Raw genomic sequence first — 17,681 nt, forward strand, 5'->3', positions numbered from 1 at the left:
AAGACGTCAAGGCGGGCACTGCCTCTCTCTCTCTTTCTCGTCAGTTCTGTCCGGGCGCATGCCTTCGCAGAGCTGTCATGGGGAGGCCGTTGTGCGGCGTACGATATGAGAGCGAGGCGTATAGGTTTTCTTGTAATTTCTCTTTGTGGTTCCGCCGTGATGTCGTGTTGGCGTGTAGAGGTGTGTGTTCGCAAAGGGCGCGTAAAGGGTGGAACACCTCTGCCCGTCGTAGCAGAGCGGAGGGGAGGGGAGGGGGGGACCTGCGCGTATACAAGAGCGACAGCGCATGCACGCACGCATACCGACGTGGCCACCGTTCGTACAGAGAAAGAGAAAGGGAGAGATACAATGAATGTATTACTGAGCCCCAGTCAACCAGAAACAAAAGAGTGGGGTCGTTGAAAGAAGAGCTGAAGCGAAACCACCCCACACATGGGTCAAGCGCACAAGCATATGTGCGTGTGCATATGTGTGTGTGTGCGTGAGAGATGAAGGGGTGGGAGAGGGGAGGTGACGACATAAGGTGAACGAGAAGAACGCTACAGACACCGCAAACATTCGAAAAGTGGCAACGAGCGTCACACGCGTTTGCCGGATCTATTGGACACAACAAAAATAATAAGAATAAAGAGAGGGCGAAAAAAAGGGCGCCTCATGAAAGCTGCACGGATGGCGGTGGGCGGGGCGGAAAGGGCAGAGGGTAGCGGTGCTGGTGGCAAGGGCCCTTCGAGGTGCGTTCACCACACTAGTGTTACACCCTCGGGTCCGACAGCTTACCGCCGCTGCTGCAGAGCGGGTGGCTGTTGTGAGGTTCTTGTAAGCGATTGGACTACAACGGCATGGGCCTATGAAGAAGTGCGCACAGTTTTCGCGTTTGCAGCGGCGCATCCCTCTTGCGAACCGTGTTCGATACGCTCCACCGTGGCGCGGACGCGCTCAGCGGCGCGGCTGCTGAGATAGCATGCACGACCACACAGCATCTCGTGTTCCTTGACGTCCTGGATACGTACGCGGACACAGCACTTGCGGCACGCCACGAGCATGGCCTTGACGCATTGATAGCACTCCCTAACGAAGGCATCGCGAACCGTCTCGGGGGAGGTCGCGGAGGGCACCTGCTGGGAGGCCATGTGCTGGATACGCTCTTGCAGCGCTGCGGGCACCTCCTTTACGTCCTCGATGGCAGCGTAGTACTCACGCAGCAGGGCCTCCGCTTTGGGGCGACATCGATCCACATGGACACGATAAGCAGAGGTGGCCTGTTGATCCGCGCATAGGAAGCAAGGCAGCGTCTGACGCGTCTGCTGCACGATACCCTGCAGCATAGCTGCGACAACTTCGTTTGTGGAAGTGGTCACAGCGCCCGTGGCACGCGAGGTTTGAGCACCGCCCATGCTTGCGTAGCGCGCTTGTCGGCATCCCCCTGGAGTCGCCGGCGTCTGCTGCGCGTGCACCCCCTCCTTTGGCTCCGTCGGAGCTTCCTGCGGGGAAAGGCGTAACTCGGCGTCGGCGTGGTCGTCTGGACGTGCCGGGGAGGCAGTAAGATCGTGCTCCCGCCGGCGAGACTTGGACGGCGTCCCCTCGCCTGGCTGGTGACTGCCATGAATAGGGCTCTTTGTCGACGACGTCTCCAGCGCCGGCTCCACTGTTGCCTGGACAACGCGGCCAGTGGACTGAGGGATGGTCGTGCGCGGCACGCATTCGTCCTCAGGTTCGAAGTGCAGCTTCTTGTGTACCTCGGGCTTCGATGGCGCCGTCGCCTCGTCCTTTGCCGGTACCTCGCCCGCAGTCGCGACCACAGCTCTCTTCTTCGGCCGCTTCATCGGCTTCGCAGCGGCGCCCGCCGAGTCTTCAGCTAAGCTGTTGCGCGTCGCCACACGAGCGCAGTGCTTGGAGAAGGAGTCCTGCTGGCGTGCGGACACACGCCCAGTGCCAGCGGCACGGTGACACTCCTCCGATGACACTGTCACCGGCGAGTCACTACTCAGCAGCGAAAGAGTACTGTGGCGACGCTCCAGTGAGCTGCGCAGGCTGCAGACCCGCGGCACTGCACGCCGCTGCGGTTGGCGATGCGGGGAGTCACAAGTCCGATGTACAGAAGCGGCGTCTATCGACAGCCGCTGCCTGGGGTGCGAAGAGACGCTCTTGGGGACGGTGGACTGGCGGGCGCTGTAAATGGAGTCATACGTCTTGGGCGGTGCAGAGGCGGCAGCAGCAGGAGACTCCCCATGACGTTCCCGGCTCGTGGCCGTCATGTGGGTTGTGAAACGGGTCTTCGCTTCTGAGGCAATTGAAGGGCAGCTGCGGGGTGTGCCGCAGCTGCTGGCGGTGCCTGTGTGAGCGGCGCACGACTGCGAAAGACTCTGCTGTAGGCGGCTCGGAGTGCTACGCCGCTCCTCCTCGTCCCCGTGATGATCCCTACGCTTCGCGGCGATACTGGCGGTCAGCTCGTACATCGCTGTCGAGGGGCGAAGCCAGAAGGCCCTCTGGCTGCCGGAGAGCTGAATCACCTTCTCTTCCTGTGTACGCGCAGCTTCGGCAGGAGGAACCCTGCTGCCCTCTGCCACGCCTTCCTCGGGGTCCATCTGCCGCAAAGCATAGCTCTTCTCGTCATTTTGGACGATTTTCGCCGCCAGGCAATGCGAAGTCGGAGAGTTGGCCGTGAAGTTCGTGGCTGCGGCCACCCCGGAGTCCTCTACAGACTTCTCATCAGCATCCTCCTGTGGAGGCGCGCTGGTCGTTGCGGCCGTCGCCAGTGCCGCCTTTACCGTACCGCTCTTTCGGCGACGACTCGGCTGATCGCTCGATAGCGCGGCTGCAGCTGCAGTTGACGCACGGCACGTCGAGGCGCTGGCACCTCTTCGGGTGTGCGAATGCGGCTGCAGCTGCGGTGCAGAGATGGGTAGTGGCCCATCTGTGTGGGCAAAGGAGGCGGTCGAAGTGCGCTGCGAAGACGGACGATCGTGTGTCGTCACGGGCTCATAGCCAGGCCGCACCGTGTCGCGCCGGCGCTTACTCGACGCGCAGTACGGCAGCGTCAGCTCGGGGGCCACATAATGCACAGCAGCATCCCCTTCCCCTCCGGTGGTGCAGGCGGGTTCAAAAGAGGACGACGGACAGCGCGCCTTCGGCAAGCTCATCTGCGGCACTTTGAGCGCTCGGGAGGAGTCAGAGAGGTCTCCCTCTATCTTGTCTCCTGCTGGCTCTGTAGGACGGGCGACAGGCCGGTCCGTGGGCGTCGGGGACAAGAAGGATCTCGCACGCTGTGGCATTCGCCGAGAGTCCGAGGGAGATGCAGGCTTGGCGGCGCTTCGGCGCGGCTGCGGCACAGGCAGCGGCGGCTCCTCCTCCTCTTCCGTCTCCGAGTCGTCGCTGATGACCGTATCACCGACGGCAGAGCAGCCACAAGGTTCAGTAAGCGCATGGCACTGCGTTCCGTCGCGCCGCGGGGAGGGCCTGCTCTCCTCCTTGGCCTCCGCAGGGCTCGGCGGTGACTGCTCCCCTTCCACTAGCCGGCTCCCGCGAACAAGCATCTTGTACCGCTCCAGCGCACTGCTGCGCGCCTTCAGGTCCGCCATACGCTTGCTGTAGTCCACCGGAACACGCCGAATCGCCATGGATGACGACTCCTGCGGCACCGTCGCGACGGCAACCTCGACTGATGTCAACGACCTCTTCGCGGCGCTGTCGCTGTAGGTAGAGCCCGCAGCCTCCTCATCGAAGGCACCATCCGCCGCCGCGCCAGCAGATGCGCGATTGTGGGTGCGTTTGCTGGCACTCAGACAAGTTCGCTCGTGTTTCTCATCGCCGACGTGCATGCACGAATGCGGCGCCGTGTTGGTGCAGAAGGAGCTGCTCTCGCTGCTGCTAACGGTGTAGTTACTCATCGTTGCTTCGGGGAGGCGCCTGGAAGAGAGTATGCCTGAATGGAGGCAGATGCCGCTGCGAATGCACGAACCCGCGCCCTGGCTCGCTATCACGCACACCTCTCACACACAGGCACACACACACCGACACACAGAGACAAGCACAGCGGTACTTCTGAATAAGCGACAGGAAAGAGAAGCACTCGAAGGTAGACGAGGGAGAGGTGCACGTTAGGCGCTAGAGGGGATGGCGGATAGATGATGGGGCAAGTGCGCTGTGGGAGTGGAAAAGAGAGGTAAGGGAAGAGGGGGGAGGAAGAGAAAGCGCCAGCGACCTGAGTGAAGGGGCCTGTGAGGAGCGAGAAGCAGCAGCTGGGCTACCGCCAAGCACGTGTCGACCGCCGCCAAAGCCAGTAATAGAAGCGGCACACCTTGAGAGAGGGAGTGCGGATGGCCGAATTACTAATGGCTGCCCAGCGCGTCGTCGGAAAGCAGAGGAAGGGGAGGGGGGACGAAAGGAGTGGTGGGGGGTAGCGGAAGTTTTGGCGCGCGTCGGTGATGTTGCGGACACCCGCCCCTACGGAGGGACGAAGAGCGCGGTGGAAATAAGAAGCGAAGGAACGCACACCGGCACGTTCTCTAGAGCATCAAACGTCCCGAGAAATCACCAAAAGATGTGAATCTAAACGCCAAGAGAGAGAGGGGGGAGAAGAGAGGTACACACGAAGAGACGGAGGTGAGTGAGTGAGTGTGTGTTGGGGGGGGGGGGGTCGGGGAACGACCTGGCAATGGCAAAGAAGCGAAATATATAAATATATATATAAAACAGCTGAAGAGAGAGGACGAAAGTGTGTGCAGGGGAGGAGGGTGGGGTGCAGGGATGTTTGAAGAAACTTGTAGAGGCTCACAGAGTCCGTCAGCCCAGAGCTTCCACGCACGAGGGGCAACAGCGCAAGAGGCGGTGAGGAGAAGGTACACACTGTTCTGATGTGAGGAGGGAGTAAGGTAAGCGGCAAAAGGGAGCGAGAGAGAGAGGGGAGGACGTGTGGGTGGGACGGGGTGCCGTTAGGACTCATGAGAGAGCTTTCCTGCTGTGTTGTGGGAATTGTGTAGGTTGGGGCGTCTCCGCAAAAGCGAGCGTCGGTGCGTCAGCCGGAAGGAGTGAGGGGGGAGGGGGGCACCGTTCGTCAATGGAGCCACCACACGACGAAGCGCCATGAAGGAAAAAAAAGAGGTAGAGAGAGGGAGGGAGGGAGGGAAAGGGGTAATAGAAAGGAGCTTACAAAGAGGTTGTGGGCTTTGCAGAAATGGAGAGAGGTGAGGGTGGAGCACAGCTCCCTAATGCCGCAGGTTCAGTGACATGCCACACTACAGAGATTTGCCGTGCGCGTGAGATGTGACGGTCAGCGCTGCCCGCCACCCGCGGCTGCCCAGCCACACAAGCGTGTGAGAGAGGCACGGAGAGGTAGACGAATTCGCGCCCCAACGCAGTTGCCTCGGGGAGGAGAAGAAAGCAAGCCCTTCCCGACCATATGCTTACTCGCCGTGCAGGCGCTGATTTTGCGCCGCTCTGGGGCGCGGCCGTCGCCACACCCTTTGCCCTTCCCTCATCATGGAGAGGCATTTCGTTCGATCAGGCGACGCCGCTTTGAATATGTACAGTGCCCACACAACTGCTAAACCAAATAAAAAAAGGAAGTCTATAAAGCAGCACACAGCAGAACGGCCAACCCATCCCGTTGGGTATACACACGTGCGCGGACGCACCTGCAAGCACGCAAGGGCCGGGGGAGAGGAAGGGGTAAGAAGGTAGGCACGCACGTGCCTCCCCCCTCCCCCTTCGCCGCTCTTCCAGTTCCCCTACACACCCTTTCTTCCTTCGGCCCGAAGGGCGCAGGCTAGTGCGGCGGGTAGTTGGCCGTGTCCACAACAGACATATTGTTTCGATAGTAGCCATCCGGCGTCGAAACTATGCCCATAATCCTATCCCAGTCGCCCCGGAGCACGCTGTTACGTGAACGCGAATTCCGCTCCTCGGCGTAGAGGGCGCCCGCAAGGTTCTCCTCAAACTGCTTCGTCCACTCCTCGAAGTGCTTGTCATCCCTCATCCCTGGCCCGCCTAGCAGCTGGTAAAAGCACCATGCGAAAAGGCTCATGAATATGGCCCACACGAGGCCGCGCAGGTGAGGCGAGACGTCCATGTCACCGAAGCGCTCTGACGCCTCGCCAGGGCCGGCGTACGCGGGGTGGTGCGCGGTCCATCGGTGCAGCTTTGCATCGTCGTACCACATAACCTCCGGGTGTGTCCAGTGATCGTACACGAGAGAGTTGTCTGGGTGGAACATTGGGTTTGCTAACGTGAACGTGCTCCAGGGAGAGGAGTTATTGCGGCGCATGTAGTGAAAGTTTGCGTTGTCGCGCAGGTACTTCTGTGTCTGACGCACCATCATGTCGCACGTGGCCGGGTCCGTCACATAGCGGTACTTCTCAAATCGACGCCGTATCACCTTGTAGGCGAGGTTGAGCTTGTGGGCATTCAGCTGTATCATCCACATCTGAATCTCCTTCAGAGACCACCTGTAGAGGCGGCAGACACGCTGCTTGTGCGTCAGTCGTGGGTCATCGATGATGGGGTCGAGGTGGCGGACACTGCCCATGATGTCGTGCACATATGCGTCGGACCTCCGCTCATACTTCGGGTTGTCGAGAATGCGCCACCCCTCGTAATTCTGCAGTAGCGGCTCGTGAAGGTGCCACTCGTGGTACTCCACCATGCCGCCACTGAGCAGCAGTGAGCTACGGCGCATCGTGTCCTTTTCGAGGTTCTCACCGCTGTGTGGTTGTTGATGTTTGCCTGCGTCCGGCTGAAGACGGATGGACTGGTGCCTCGACTAAAACGGCTTTTTTTTTATTTTTTTGTGATCCGGTGACTCTGACGGCGTCAGACACTATGCATCGGTATGAACGTTCGCCTAAGGTGCCTCCCGCCTCGAGAGAGCGCAGACGGAGGACGTGTGCGGAGCTACACTGTTCGACACCTCCCTATTCCCACCCCTTTCGCTAAAAAACAAAAAAAAATAGAAACAGCTGCAGAAGCGGGCCGACAGGAATGCCAAAAAACAAAGCGGAGGCGCCTCAGCGAATCTCTGAAAAGAAAGTGAGAGAGAGTAAGAGATTGAGAGAGAGACAGATGCGGCGGCGAAGATTAGAATCGCTTTTTTTCCTATTCGGAAAGAAGAGAGTGGAAGGGGAGCGGCGTGGCAACTGTGGATAAGGTGTCATGTGGGTAGAGAGAGGCGCACGCCTGCTTAGCGCGCTGTCTGCACGTGCTGTCCCTACTCCTCCTCCTCAGCTCGCCCCTTTGTCTGAGGCGCTATGGCACTGCAGGTGGGGGGAGGGAAGACACAAGCGGCTTGCGTACGCTTGTATAGAAAGGTTTCTGCGGATCGTCTTGGCGACGGGCGAGGGCTTGGCCCAGGCTGGTGCCCGCCTTGCTCTCCTTGCGGATACAGCTTTTTTGTTCTTGAGCCTAGACAGCACAAGCAGAATGTCGCATCAAAACTGCGCGCAGGAACAGAAAGAGTGTGACGATGGCCGTCAGGTGCGGAGTCGATGTTAAAGAGAGGAGAGAAGGAAGGGGCAGACGACGGATGCCTTCTGAACGGTGCTCCAGCAACGGGTAGGCGGATGGCAGCGCGCACGCCTGACTACTTCAGAGATACGCTGTACGCACAGAGGCGGGTGTTCGCTGGCAGGCACAAGTGCCTAAAAGCGGAGGCCTGAAGAGAGCGAAGAGAAGGAGAGGTGCAGAGTTGCCAGGGTGCTGCTGCAGCTGCTGCGGAGAGAGGCACCGTCCTAAAGAACACGGTATGGATAACATCGAGGGAGCACGCATGGAGCTTGCCACCGTGTCGAGACGCGCCGTGGGCTCAGCAGTGGTGGTGGTGGTGATGTGTGTGTATGTGTGTGAGCAGGGGGAGGGGGGCAGAAGGGGAGGAGGATAAAAGCGGGGAGGAGGGAGTACAAAGGCGGAGGCGTATCGTGAGATGAGACATCATGGAGAACACCGGCCCGCTCCTCACGACTTAAACCGTGCGAAAGAGCACCCGCCCACCCACCCCGCTGCCCACTTCACCATGAAAGGTCGCTGCACCTTCGTACAGCATCGAATAACCTCCTCCGTTACCGCCCTCTCACCAGGCGCACGTTTCCTTGGCTGCTGGGCCGCCCCACGACTGAAAGACACCGCAACGTGCGCCATCTGCCTCACCGGCCCTTCCTCCCATAACCCTTTGCCGATTGTTTTCGAGAGCCTCGCGAACACCACAGCCTTACACTTGCCGAGCGTACTCAAAGAGAAGGGCGAAACAAGAAAGACTCCATCCCCACAAATACGCAGCGGCACCTACGCGAAGGGCTTTCATGGGTGTCTCCTGCTCATCTGCATAAGACTAAAGAAACAACAGAACGCGAAGCACGTATGGCACGGCCACGTCTATGCGATTCCCACGAATGAAGTGACAGCATTCAGCAGCCTAGAGGGTATAAAACAAAACACGCCCACGAATCGCATATATAGGTGTGCGCCGCACGAGGAGCGGAGAGAGGGGTGCGCGCAGTACGTGAGGCAGCAGCGCACGTGTGAGCGAGATCAGGCGCACACTCAACCTTGCGCGCACGCACAGCGAAAACAAAGGCGACGCTGGAAAGAGGGAAGTACACCTCCAGGAACGTGGGGCCGACAAGACTATGTACGGCCGTCCCCGCGGCCAGCCAGTCCTTCCCCTTCGCCCCCCCGCACACGCACACACACACACTCACTCCTCTGTGGGGTCGTCTACCAGAACTTCATCTCGTAGTATTCCTGGCCGGTGGCGCGCTTCCAGTGACGCTCAGCCCAGTGCCAGTCTACTACATCAAAGTACTTGGAAAGGTACTCGGGTCGCTTATTCTCGTAGTCGATGTAATACGCATGCTCCCACACATCGACGCACAGCAGAGGCGTGTACTCATAGCTGGTCAGCGGGCAGCCGGCGTTGCTGTAGGAGACAATGTCGAAGGCGCCCGCCTTCTTGTCGTACACCCAGTAGACCCAGCCGCTGCCGAAGAGGTTCTGTGCCGCAGTGATGAACTGCTTCTCGAAGTCCGAGACGGAGCCGTACTGCGCGCACACTGCAGCGCACAGGTCCGGTGGGATGTTGCTGCCGTACGGCTGGATGCACTTCCAGAAGAAGGAGTGATTGTAATGCTGCGCGGCGTTGTTGTAGACGCCCTTCAGCTGGCTGTCGTTGGCGCTTTTCGCAATCACCGCGTCTAGCTGCATCCCGTACAGAGGTGTGCCCTCGATGAGCTGGTTAAGCCGCTCGATGTAGGCGCGGTGGTGTCGGCCGTAGTGCACGCGAATCTGGTAGGAAGACATGAGCGGCATGCAGCCTTTGTACCACGGAAACTCCAGCGTGGGCAGGTAGAAGAAGCCCTGCGACTGAATGTAGTGCTCGGAGCGCCGGATGTACTCGTCCACGCGCCAGTACGTCTTGCGGTACTTGTCCACGTAGTAGTCCGGCACACGGCCGGAGCGGTTGCGGAACTCGTTGTACTGGTCCGCAAAGTTGAAGCGGCCCATCTGCACGTCCGCCTTGGGGGTGTGCATCACCAGCCCAGTGCGGCCCGTCACCACATAGGCAGCGGCAAGCCACGGAGAGGGCCCCCCGGGTGCGCCGACGACGGAGCCGAGCACGCCGGCCATGCACGCCGCAGGGGTGTACGCGCGACGAAGCATCGCTGGCGAGGCGAGCAGAGAGAGTGAGAGACGGCAGGCGGCTATCCCAACAAGAAAAAACAAACCGCTGCGGGATGTCGCCACGGCGATGCAGAGGAGGAGGCGCTGCAGCTGCGACGGCCCTGCACGGAGATGGAGAGAGAAAGCTGCACACGTGCGTACATACGCACGCGATTTCCCCTTCACCGGCAAAGGAGCGCAGAGGAGCGGAAACGATCCGTTGCGAAGCGGCAGCCAACGGGGTCAGCGTGGAAGCGCAACAGGAGAGGTCGGCCGGCGACAAAATCGGTGGCGATGCCTTCGTGAATGCGGGTGAGATGGCAAGGAGCAGCCTGCGTCTGCCCGCGTGACAAAGAAGACGCGAGGAGGACGCGCGCTCGGCGTCACAGTCGCTGCCTCGCTAATGTAAGTCGCACCAGAGGGCGCGCCTGAAGACCAAAGAATTCAGCAAAGCCTCGGCAGCGGCAAGAGAGACGCCAGGAGCGGAAGGGGGGCGGCGGTGGTGATGGTGCGAAGGCCGCACGGGCGGGGGGCTGATCCCGCAACGGGGTAAAGATAGAATGAGCGAGCTGGGGGCCGCTGACAATAGTCGTCCTCCAAGTCGACGCACATGCGCGTGTGGAGAGAGTCGGCGGCGGTGAAGAGGGAGGAGGCGATTGCAGAGACTCGATGAGCCAAAAAGGACGATGCGCTGGGCCGCCGTGGCCATGCGCCCACACGAAGATGCATCCGCGGTTGTGCCGGCACCCTCCGTGCAGCGGATGGGCCACCCGAAGCCTGTTCTCATGCACCTGCGCGCCGAGCTCGAGGGGCACTTATGCGCGGGAAGCCACCGCCTCCAAGCGAAACGACAGCAGCCCCATGTGCGCCACTGCGGAGCGCTCCCCTCTCAGCGCCAGCAAAGGGAGCGGGGGCAAGCGTTCCCACTCGAGCGTGATGGGGGAGACGCACTCGCGTTCATCTCACCTTGTGAACGTAAAGACAGCGAGAGGGCAGTAAGAAATCGAAGCACAGGAAACAGAGGGCGAAGCGCACAGCCGCCGCGTACGCGCGCCCAACGGCACACCCATCACGCCCAGTCGTCGAGTGGCCCTGAAGCAGCGAACAAGGGGAAAGCGAAAAGAAGCAGCGCGAAAGCGGCTAGGAAGAAAAAAATTTTGCCTGCCCACATCCGTCGCGCAGAAGTGCGTGAAGAGCCGTCAGGTGCGGGTGGAGAGCGAAGAGGGCAGTCGAAGAAGCGGTAAGTGGCGAGCAGCGTCATGAGCGCGCGCACACGCGGCACCGCATCGTCAACGTTAGAGGAAGAAGGGGGCGAAGCACAAGCAGCCGCGGTGTGGACTGGGGTGCACAGCAACGTCGCCCATGCGCCCGAGTGTTCGCCTCTCCTTCCAGTTGGCGCGCGAGTGCGCTGGCGCAGTGCCTGTGGCGTGCGGCTGCCCCCTACTGGGCGGGTTGGGCAGGTGTCTGTCGTCGCCGCGCCCTTTCGTCTCTCTGCCCCCCTCCGAATCGGCGAAGAGGCGCTACATAGAGCCCACCGCTTCGGAGACGCCCGCGGAGAGGGCGAGTGGGTGGCCGCCGAAAAGACGACGAAAGAGCGAAGAAGAACTGAACAAGACGAACGGACGGGGGAGGGGCCGACGCCGGTCCGGTGGATGGCGAAGTCAACGGTCGCCTGGCGAATCTCGAAGCCGGCGGGCAGACACGCACGCGCGCACGCTCAGCCGCCACGGGCGACAAAAGAGGTCAGGGCAAACAACCGGTTCGCGAAACGATAAACCACAGAAGACACGAAGACGGCGTGCCAGCGCCCGTTCGCCGAACGGCCAGCGGCGGAGAGAGGAAAGAGACGCGCGTGCCAGCGCAGCAGCAGCAGTGGACGAGTCCTCTCGCCCCCTCTCAGCGTGCCCCTTGTACCACAGACACGCTGCCAATGCCCCACGCACACAGCCACAGCTCGCCGATCGCCGCTGCGCTACGGATAGCCACAGGATGTCCAGGACGAGTCGCCTGCGGTGGAATCGGGCGATGCGCCCCACCGGTCCCTCCTCGCACTTCCTTCGCATACAGCCCAAGCAGCCGGCACCAAATGCAGCAGGGCGCACTGGGCGCACTGGGCGCACGCCGCACGCAATACAGGGAGAGGAGCAGCGAGGATCAGGGCCCTCGCAGGCAACACATCCCGCACCGATGCCGTGCCGCCCCCTCAGTCGCCCCAAGCCGGCGCAGTCCGCCATCTGGCGCGGAGTCCCTCCGCATCGGAGTACGCAGGACTCGATGGCGCAGCCCGGGGTGCTCGCGTCGTGGCTCTGGTATCCGCGCCGCATCCGCCCACATAGCTTGCTGCAAGCGAGTACGAGCGGATTCGTGGCCGCAAGCCCCTTCGGCGCAGCGCCCGCCCACACCTCTCCATCCACACCACAAGAGCGCAGCCATGCCCGAGGGCACGCTGCAGACCCTTTGCAGCCCCCACAGAGTCAGCACTGGGCCCTGGCACCGCGGTGCGGGAGACAGCATCATCGCAGGGGACGGGGACGGAGAGAGTGCGTGGCCAGGCGCCTTTGGAAGGCACTGCACGCGCACGCGCAAACACAATGTGGCCGGGGAATGGTGATGCGGCAGGAAGAGGGAAGTGCGAAGGAGGGGCGGCGCCTCTCCCCTCCCCTTCCCGCCGCCTGCGTCTGCGTGTGTCTGCAGACGGAGATGGCGTGAGCGGGGAGGAGAGGTGGCACGGCACAAAAGGGCTCGCTGGGGAGCAGGCGCACACGGACACTCGAGCACAGAAGGGACGCGAGAGGTGGGTGAGCGGACGCACACACGCACACACACATATATATATATTTATGAAAGAAGTTGCACGAAGCATGGCCTTTAAACGAAGACACGAACGTTCGCATACACACTCGGCATCCCTTGCTCCACCCCGCCGCTTCACAGAATGGTTCGCTTCATGCCCTCGCGGGCGCTCCATCACACCAGGCGCCATCGCCTTGTGAAACGCCCTCACTTCTCCCCTCCCGGCTTTCACACACGCGCGCACGGTGTGGCGCGCGAAGCTGCACAAGGAGCTGGAGGAAGATGAAAGCAGCAGGCGGACAGTGCAGAGAGCAAAGCGGTCACGCAGGGCAGAAGACGCAGCGAGGCGCACGAGGCGAGAAAGAGAGACGATACAGAGAGCTCGGCCGGCGAGCACTCAGCTCGTCGACTTAAAAGCGAGAAATAGAAAGCAGCAGACGTAACGAGAAGAGCGCGCCATCTCTTTCGCTACGCAGATGTCTTGGCGAGGGAGCCGGTCTCCGTTTGCGCGCGCCATCGCCTTGCCAAGCGTTTGTGTCCCGTTTTTCTCGCTACGTGCGTGCGAAGCGGGGGTGGGGGGCAGTGGGGCTCAGTGCACGGCCCACGCGAGCGCCACGCCACCCCACGGGCACCAACAGCAAAAGCAAGCCGAGGCTGTGCACGTAAAAACGGGGGGTAAAGAGACCAGCCGAGAGAAACAACAGGAAAAGCAGTCCGGGGCAGCGATACTGGAGACAGCCGCTTCTCGGAGACAGAAGAGCGGCGGCGGCGGTGACGGTGTTTGGGTGCTGCGGCTTAAATGCTCCCCACTGCTCTGCGACCCGGCCAGCGGTGCTACAGCGCGTGGAAGAGGGTGGTCCCTCCCGCCTCTGGCCTCCGCGCGCGCGCCACTGTCGGGCAAATGGCCCTCTGTCTATAGCGCGTGGGTCGAGCGCCTCTGCTGTCGATAGCCTCTGCATTCCTCTTCTCAGCGCCTTCGGCACCGCTCTTCGCTTCGTTTTGGGGGCAGAGGAGAGGGAGAGAGCGGGGCAGCGGCCCAATCGTCCCACGACGCAGCGCAGATGGCGCGCGCTCTTAGCGCGCACACACACACACCGACACGAGAAGACGCGCCGGCACACGCGCGAATGTGTGTAGCTGCCAGCACCCATAGCAGTCTGCGGGAGGGGGTGGGGGCAGCGTGTGCCGCGCCACCTTCGCAGTAGCGGTAGGGAAGAGAGGAGCAGAGGCGGACCAGCCCACCTCCCCGCCCCAAGGCAGGGCCTACCCGCTTAGCAGCTCACCGACGCCCCGCGCAGCTTATCGAAGCCCTGGCAGAGGTCCTGCTTAAGGTCCTCCATGCTCTCGAGGCCGATCTGGAAGCGGAGAAGGATGCCGCCGGGAGCGAAGGTGGTGGCCGTGCGGTATGTGGTGCAGTCGAAGGACATCACGAGACTCTCGAAGCCACCCCATGAAAAGCCTATGCAGAAGATCCTGTAGCTCTCGACCATCTGCTTCACAGCCTCCAGCTTGTACTTGGGAAGCAGCACGACAGAGAAGACGCCGGAGGAGCCGGTGAAGTCGCGCTTCCAGATCTCGTGGCCACGGCAGTCGGGGAACGCCGGGTGCAGCACCCGGAGCACCTCCTCGCGGCTCTGCATGAAGCGCGCCACCTCGAGCGCGCGCCTCTCCGCCTCCTTAAGGCGGAGGTACATCGTGCGAAGCCCGCGCAGGGCCAGGAAGCAGTCCTCGTTGCCGGGAACGGACTGGAAGAGGCCCATCAAGGTCCGCAGCTTCGGGTACCACGTCTCGTTCGCGGAAATGAGCCCCAGCAGCAGGTCCGAGTGCCCGCCAAGGTACTTGGTGCCGGCCTCCACCGAGATGTCGCACCCCATGCCGTGCGCGTCGAAGAAGATGGGGGTCGCCCACGTGTTGTCGATGATCGTCGTGATGTTGAACTCGCGCGCCACGGCGCAGATGCTTGGCACGTCCTGAATTTCGAAGGTCTGCGAGCCCGGTGACTCCATGAAGAGCGCGGTGGTGTTGGGATGCTTGCGCAGCAGCTCACGCAGCTCATCTGCCGTGATGCACGGGTCGTAGTAGGTTGTGGTGATGCCCTTGGTCACCAGGAAGTCGTCGCACAGGTTTCGAGTGGGCAGGTAGACCGTGTCCGCCACAAGGATGTTGTCGCCGGCGTTCGCAGCCGCCAGCAGCGCATATGTTATCGCCTGCATACCGGACGACAGAACAAAACTGCCAGCACCGCCGGTGAGCGCCGTCCAGGCGTTCTGCAGGTTCGTCACCGTGGGGTTGCCAGCGGTGCCGTACCAGTACGCCGCGCGGCGGTCGGTGGCGTCACTAATGCTCTTGTAGAGGACAGTGGAGCCGCGGTAGATGGGGCAGTTGATGAAGCCGCACTGCTCCGCCGGGTTGCGGCCCAGACGGTTCAGCCTCGTCTCGATAGACTGCCTCTCAGACGGATCGCCGGACATGGTGGCACGGAAAAGGTCCGGTGGAAGACAGGCGGCCACACGCACAAGTAGGCTGCTTGCAGGGGGTTGGGGCGGCAAAGAGAGAGTGAGGGCGGAGACAACGGCGGGGGTAAGCTAGAATGGAGGCTGAAGTGGCGGCTGCGCGAGAGATGGGCGCGTGTCTGATGCGAGAAGGCGGTGTGGATACGCGTATCCGCGCGCGTTTACCTCGCGCTCCATTTTCGCGTAGGTGTGGAGGCGGGCGGAGGGCGCACAAAGACACAGGGCGGGCGGAGGCAGAAGGAGGGCGAGTGGTTAGCAAGAAGAGGATGAGCGCGCCAGTGAGAAGTGATGATGGCACTCAGCGGTCGGGCCCAGCGGGAAGCAGGGGAAGGGGGAGCGCGGAGGCATGCGAAGGTATGCCGCAGCAGCCCTCAAGGCGCGAGGGTTGCAAAGATGCCGTCTCCGCCTCTCTCTCCTCCTTTACTGTCGTCTGCTCCTGCGGCCCATGGGCCCCGCACGGCAGCAAGCGCATGCGGGAGTGACGACTTTCAGGTCAAAGCAGTGCACCGCTGCTCGAGACGTCTCCTTGCCGATGCCCTCCCCAGCGCCATCCAGCGGTGGCACTCACGCAGCCGTGTCCCAGTCACCCCTTCCCCCAGGCAAGGGGCATACTGCTACGCCTCCCCCAGCACCAACTTCGGCGTCCCCAACGGCTGACTGTCAGACCTCTGCCGTGTTCCCTAAACGCAGCGCGGCACTCTCCCCCTAACCGCCCACCCGCGCCTGCAGCCATTCGGTCGTTACAGAAGCCACACAAATGCCGCCATTTCGCCCTTCAAAGCGGCCATGGGAGCGCACAGGGGCCCATTCACCGCGCCGGCCGCTCCATCAGCCCACTCCTCAACGGCGATTCCTGAGAGCGACGAGAAGAGCCCTCGCGAGGCCCCGACATCTCTCCTCCGCTCCTGCTGCCGCGTCCGTCGTGCCACGCGGCAAGCCGGTGAACCAGGGAAGTGAACATTGGCGGCGGCGACCTGCTGTGTGAGGCGGCAGAGTAAAGCAGCAGTGAGGAGAGGGGTGTCGAGTAAGAGGTGGGGAGAGCAGGGGTGGTGGTGCGTCGCGTGCGCGCGGCGGGCTTCCGCGTTCCTGCGCACGGCGTCCATTTCGTCGTGGGGGGAGGGGCGAGAGGCCACGGGGACGACGGAGAGGTGGGGCACACACAAGTGAGGCGCGCAGCACGCATGCAAGGGGGCGAGGGGGCGGTGCGCTGCATACTGTGTAAGTGTAGGGCTAAAGAGCAAGGCTATCAGGAGGGAGTGCAACGTTAGCACTCGACCAGCGCAGCTAGACGCAGAGAGACGGTGCGCGAGAAACACCGAAAAGCGGCATCGCAGTCCACGAGCAGCCCCGCCCCCATCGCGCTCATGCGGGAGAGCCGTGTGCGCCGACACTTCCTTGCACAGAAGAAAGAGAGCGGCCGGACGAAGCAGCAGGCAGCGTCACATGGGGAGGAGGGGCGAGCGGCACAGCAGCTACAGGTGTGGCTTTATGGCCTCCACGTCTTCACCGCCTCGGCCTCTGCTCGCTTTCTAGCAGAACTCGAACGGCGGCGCCACGCGGTGGTCCATGGCAAACGTCTGCGCGTCCGCCTGGGCAGACAGCCGCAGAAGACGCTCCGCCAATTCTTCGCATCCCTCACTGACAGACCTCCGCTAGCTCGTGCAGAAAGGGAAATTCGATTTCGGCTCGGGCACGCGCCCCCTTGAGGTCCTGCGTGCGGCAAGGAAGCCGCCGGCGCTCAGCTCTGGCATTCGCTGGTTGGCCGGGGTCACTGCGGCCGCCGCACAGCTTGTCTTGGAGAGGACGGGAATAGTGAATGGGACGCATCAGAGATGCTCTGGGCCTGCGCCGCCGCTCCCGCCACGCCTGCCTCGGCAAGCTGCAGTATGTAGGGCGCTTGCATGGCTACAGTCGCCCACAAAGCGGACGGTTGATCGGCCGGAAGGCCCACGGGAAGGATAGGAAGACTTTCTAGCCTGTCGGCCTATGGCACGACCGCATCAGCGTGCCAAAAGGCCCGCCGGCGAGGGACTCAGTTCACGTAACTCCGCTGTCATCAGCAGCATCGGAAGGCCTTGGAGAGACTCTCAGAGCCTCCAAAAGGGGAGAAGCAGCCAAAGCTCTTGCAGCGGCCGCAGAGGTGGCAGAAGACGTTGGTCATAGTAAAGCCCGCACCACCCCTTGCCCTGCCGTGGGCGGCTTGGCGCTAAGGCGGCGAAGTCTTCAGTACACCAGTTGCCTGGTGTCGTTGACATATCCGCTGAATGGGTGACGAAAATGATGAGCCGTGGTAGCGCCGTGAGCTCAATCAGCGGCTTGCAGGAAGCTGCGACCGTCGTTGCTGAGCGACCACCCGCACGCACGTCGCGATGGACCTCCCATTGAAGAGGGTAGGGGGGATTACCGAACATCGACGCCATGGCAGTCGGTGCGCTGTCTCGGCAAAAGATCCATCGTTCCCCCCTTCCCCCAAAGCTTGGCGCTGTAACAGCGATACACGCACAATGCGCCGACTGTGTGTGCACCCGACACCTCATTACCGTCCGTGCTGAATCCAGAAGATGACACACTCAGCCTCGCACCAACACTGGCCTGCACGAAAGCTCAAGTGCAGAGAGGGTGCCGCGCAGAATCGACTGCCGTGCGCAGCGTTTGGCGCCCGTCTGAGCCAGCCGGGCGCCATCGTTCAGGCAGGATGCTCAGCGCGTGCGTGGAGTAGGTTTCCCGTTA

The 17,681-nt window shown here is 62.0% G+C and overlaps 4 protein-coding genes across 4 annotated transcripts; all 4 read right to left on the bottom strand.

Annotated features, from left to right (window-relative positions):
- Positions 1-845: 845 nt before the first annotated feature.
- Positions 846-3,887, bottom strand: LSCM1_01913 (uncharacterized protein; the record flags this gene model as incomplete). The annotated part of the gene is made up of 1 exon (XM_067319511.1): positions 846-3,887. The coding sequence occupies one exon, from the start codon at positions 3,885-3,887 to the stop codon at positions 846-848; it is 3,042 nt and encodes a 1,013-aa protein (XP_067176060.1).
- Positions 3,888-5,764: 1,877 nt separating this feature from the next.
- Positions 5,765-6,673, bottom strand: LSCM1_01914 (uncharacterized protein; the record flags this gene model as incomplete). Its single annotated transcript, XM_067319512.1, has 1 exon — positions 5,765-6,673. The coding sequence occupies one exon, from the start codon at positions 6,671-6,673 to the stop codon at positions 5,765-5,767; it is 909 nt and encodes a 302-aa protein (XP_067176061.1).
- Positions 6,674-8,703: 2,030 nt separating this feature from the next.
- Positions 8,704-9,645, bottom strand: LSCM1_01915 (uncharacterized protein; the record flags this gene model as incomplete). The annotated part of the gene is made up of 1 exon (XM_067319513.1): positions 8,704-9,645. The coding sequence occupies one exon, from the start codon at positions 9,643-9,645 to the stop codon at positions 8,704-8,706; it is 942 nt and encodes a 313-aa protein (XP_067176062.1).
- A 4,064-nt stretch (positions 9,646-13,709) lies between these two features.
- LSCM1_01916 (uncharacterized protein) lies at positions 13,710-14,909 on the bottom strand (the record flags this gene model as incomplete). Its single annotated transcript, XM_067319514.1, has 1 exon — positions 13,710-14,909. One exon carries the CDS (start codon positions 14,907-14,909, stop codon positions 13,710-13,712), a length of 1,200 nt encoding a protein of 399 aa, XP_067176063.1.
- Positions 14,910-17,681: the final 2,772 nt, after the last annotated feature.

This window comes from Leishmania martiniquensis, chromosome 32 (assembly GCF_017916325.1).
Source record: "Leishmania martiniquensis isolate LSCM1 chromosome 32, whole genome shotgun sequence".
Lineage (NCBI taxonomy): Eukaryota > Euglenozoa > Kinetoplastea > Trypanosomatida > Trypanosomatidae > Leishmania > Leishmania martiniquensis.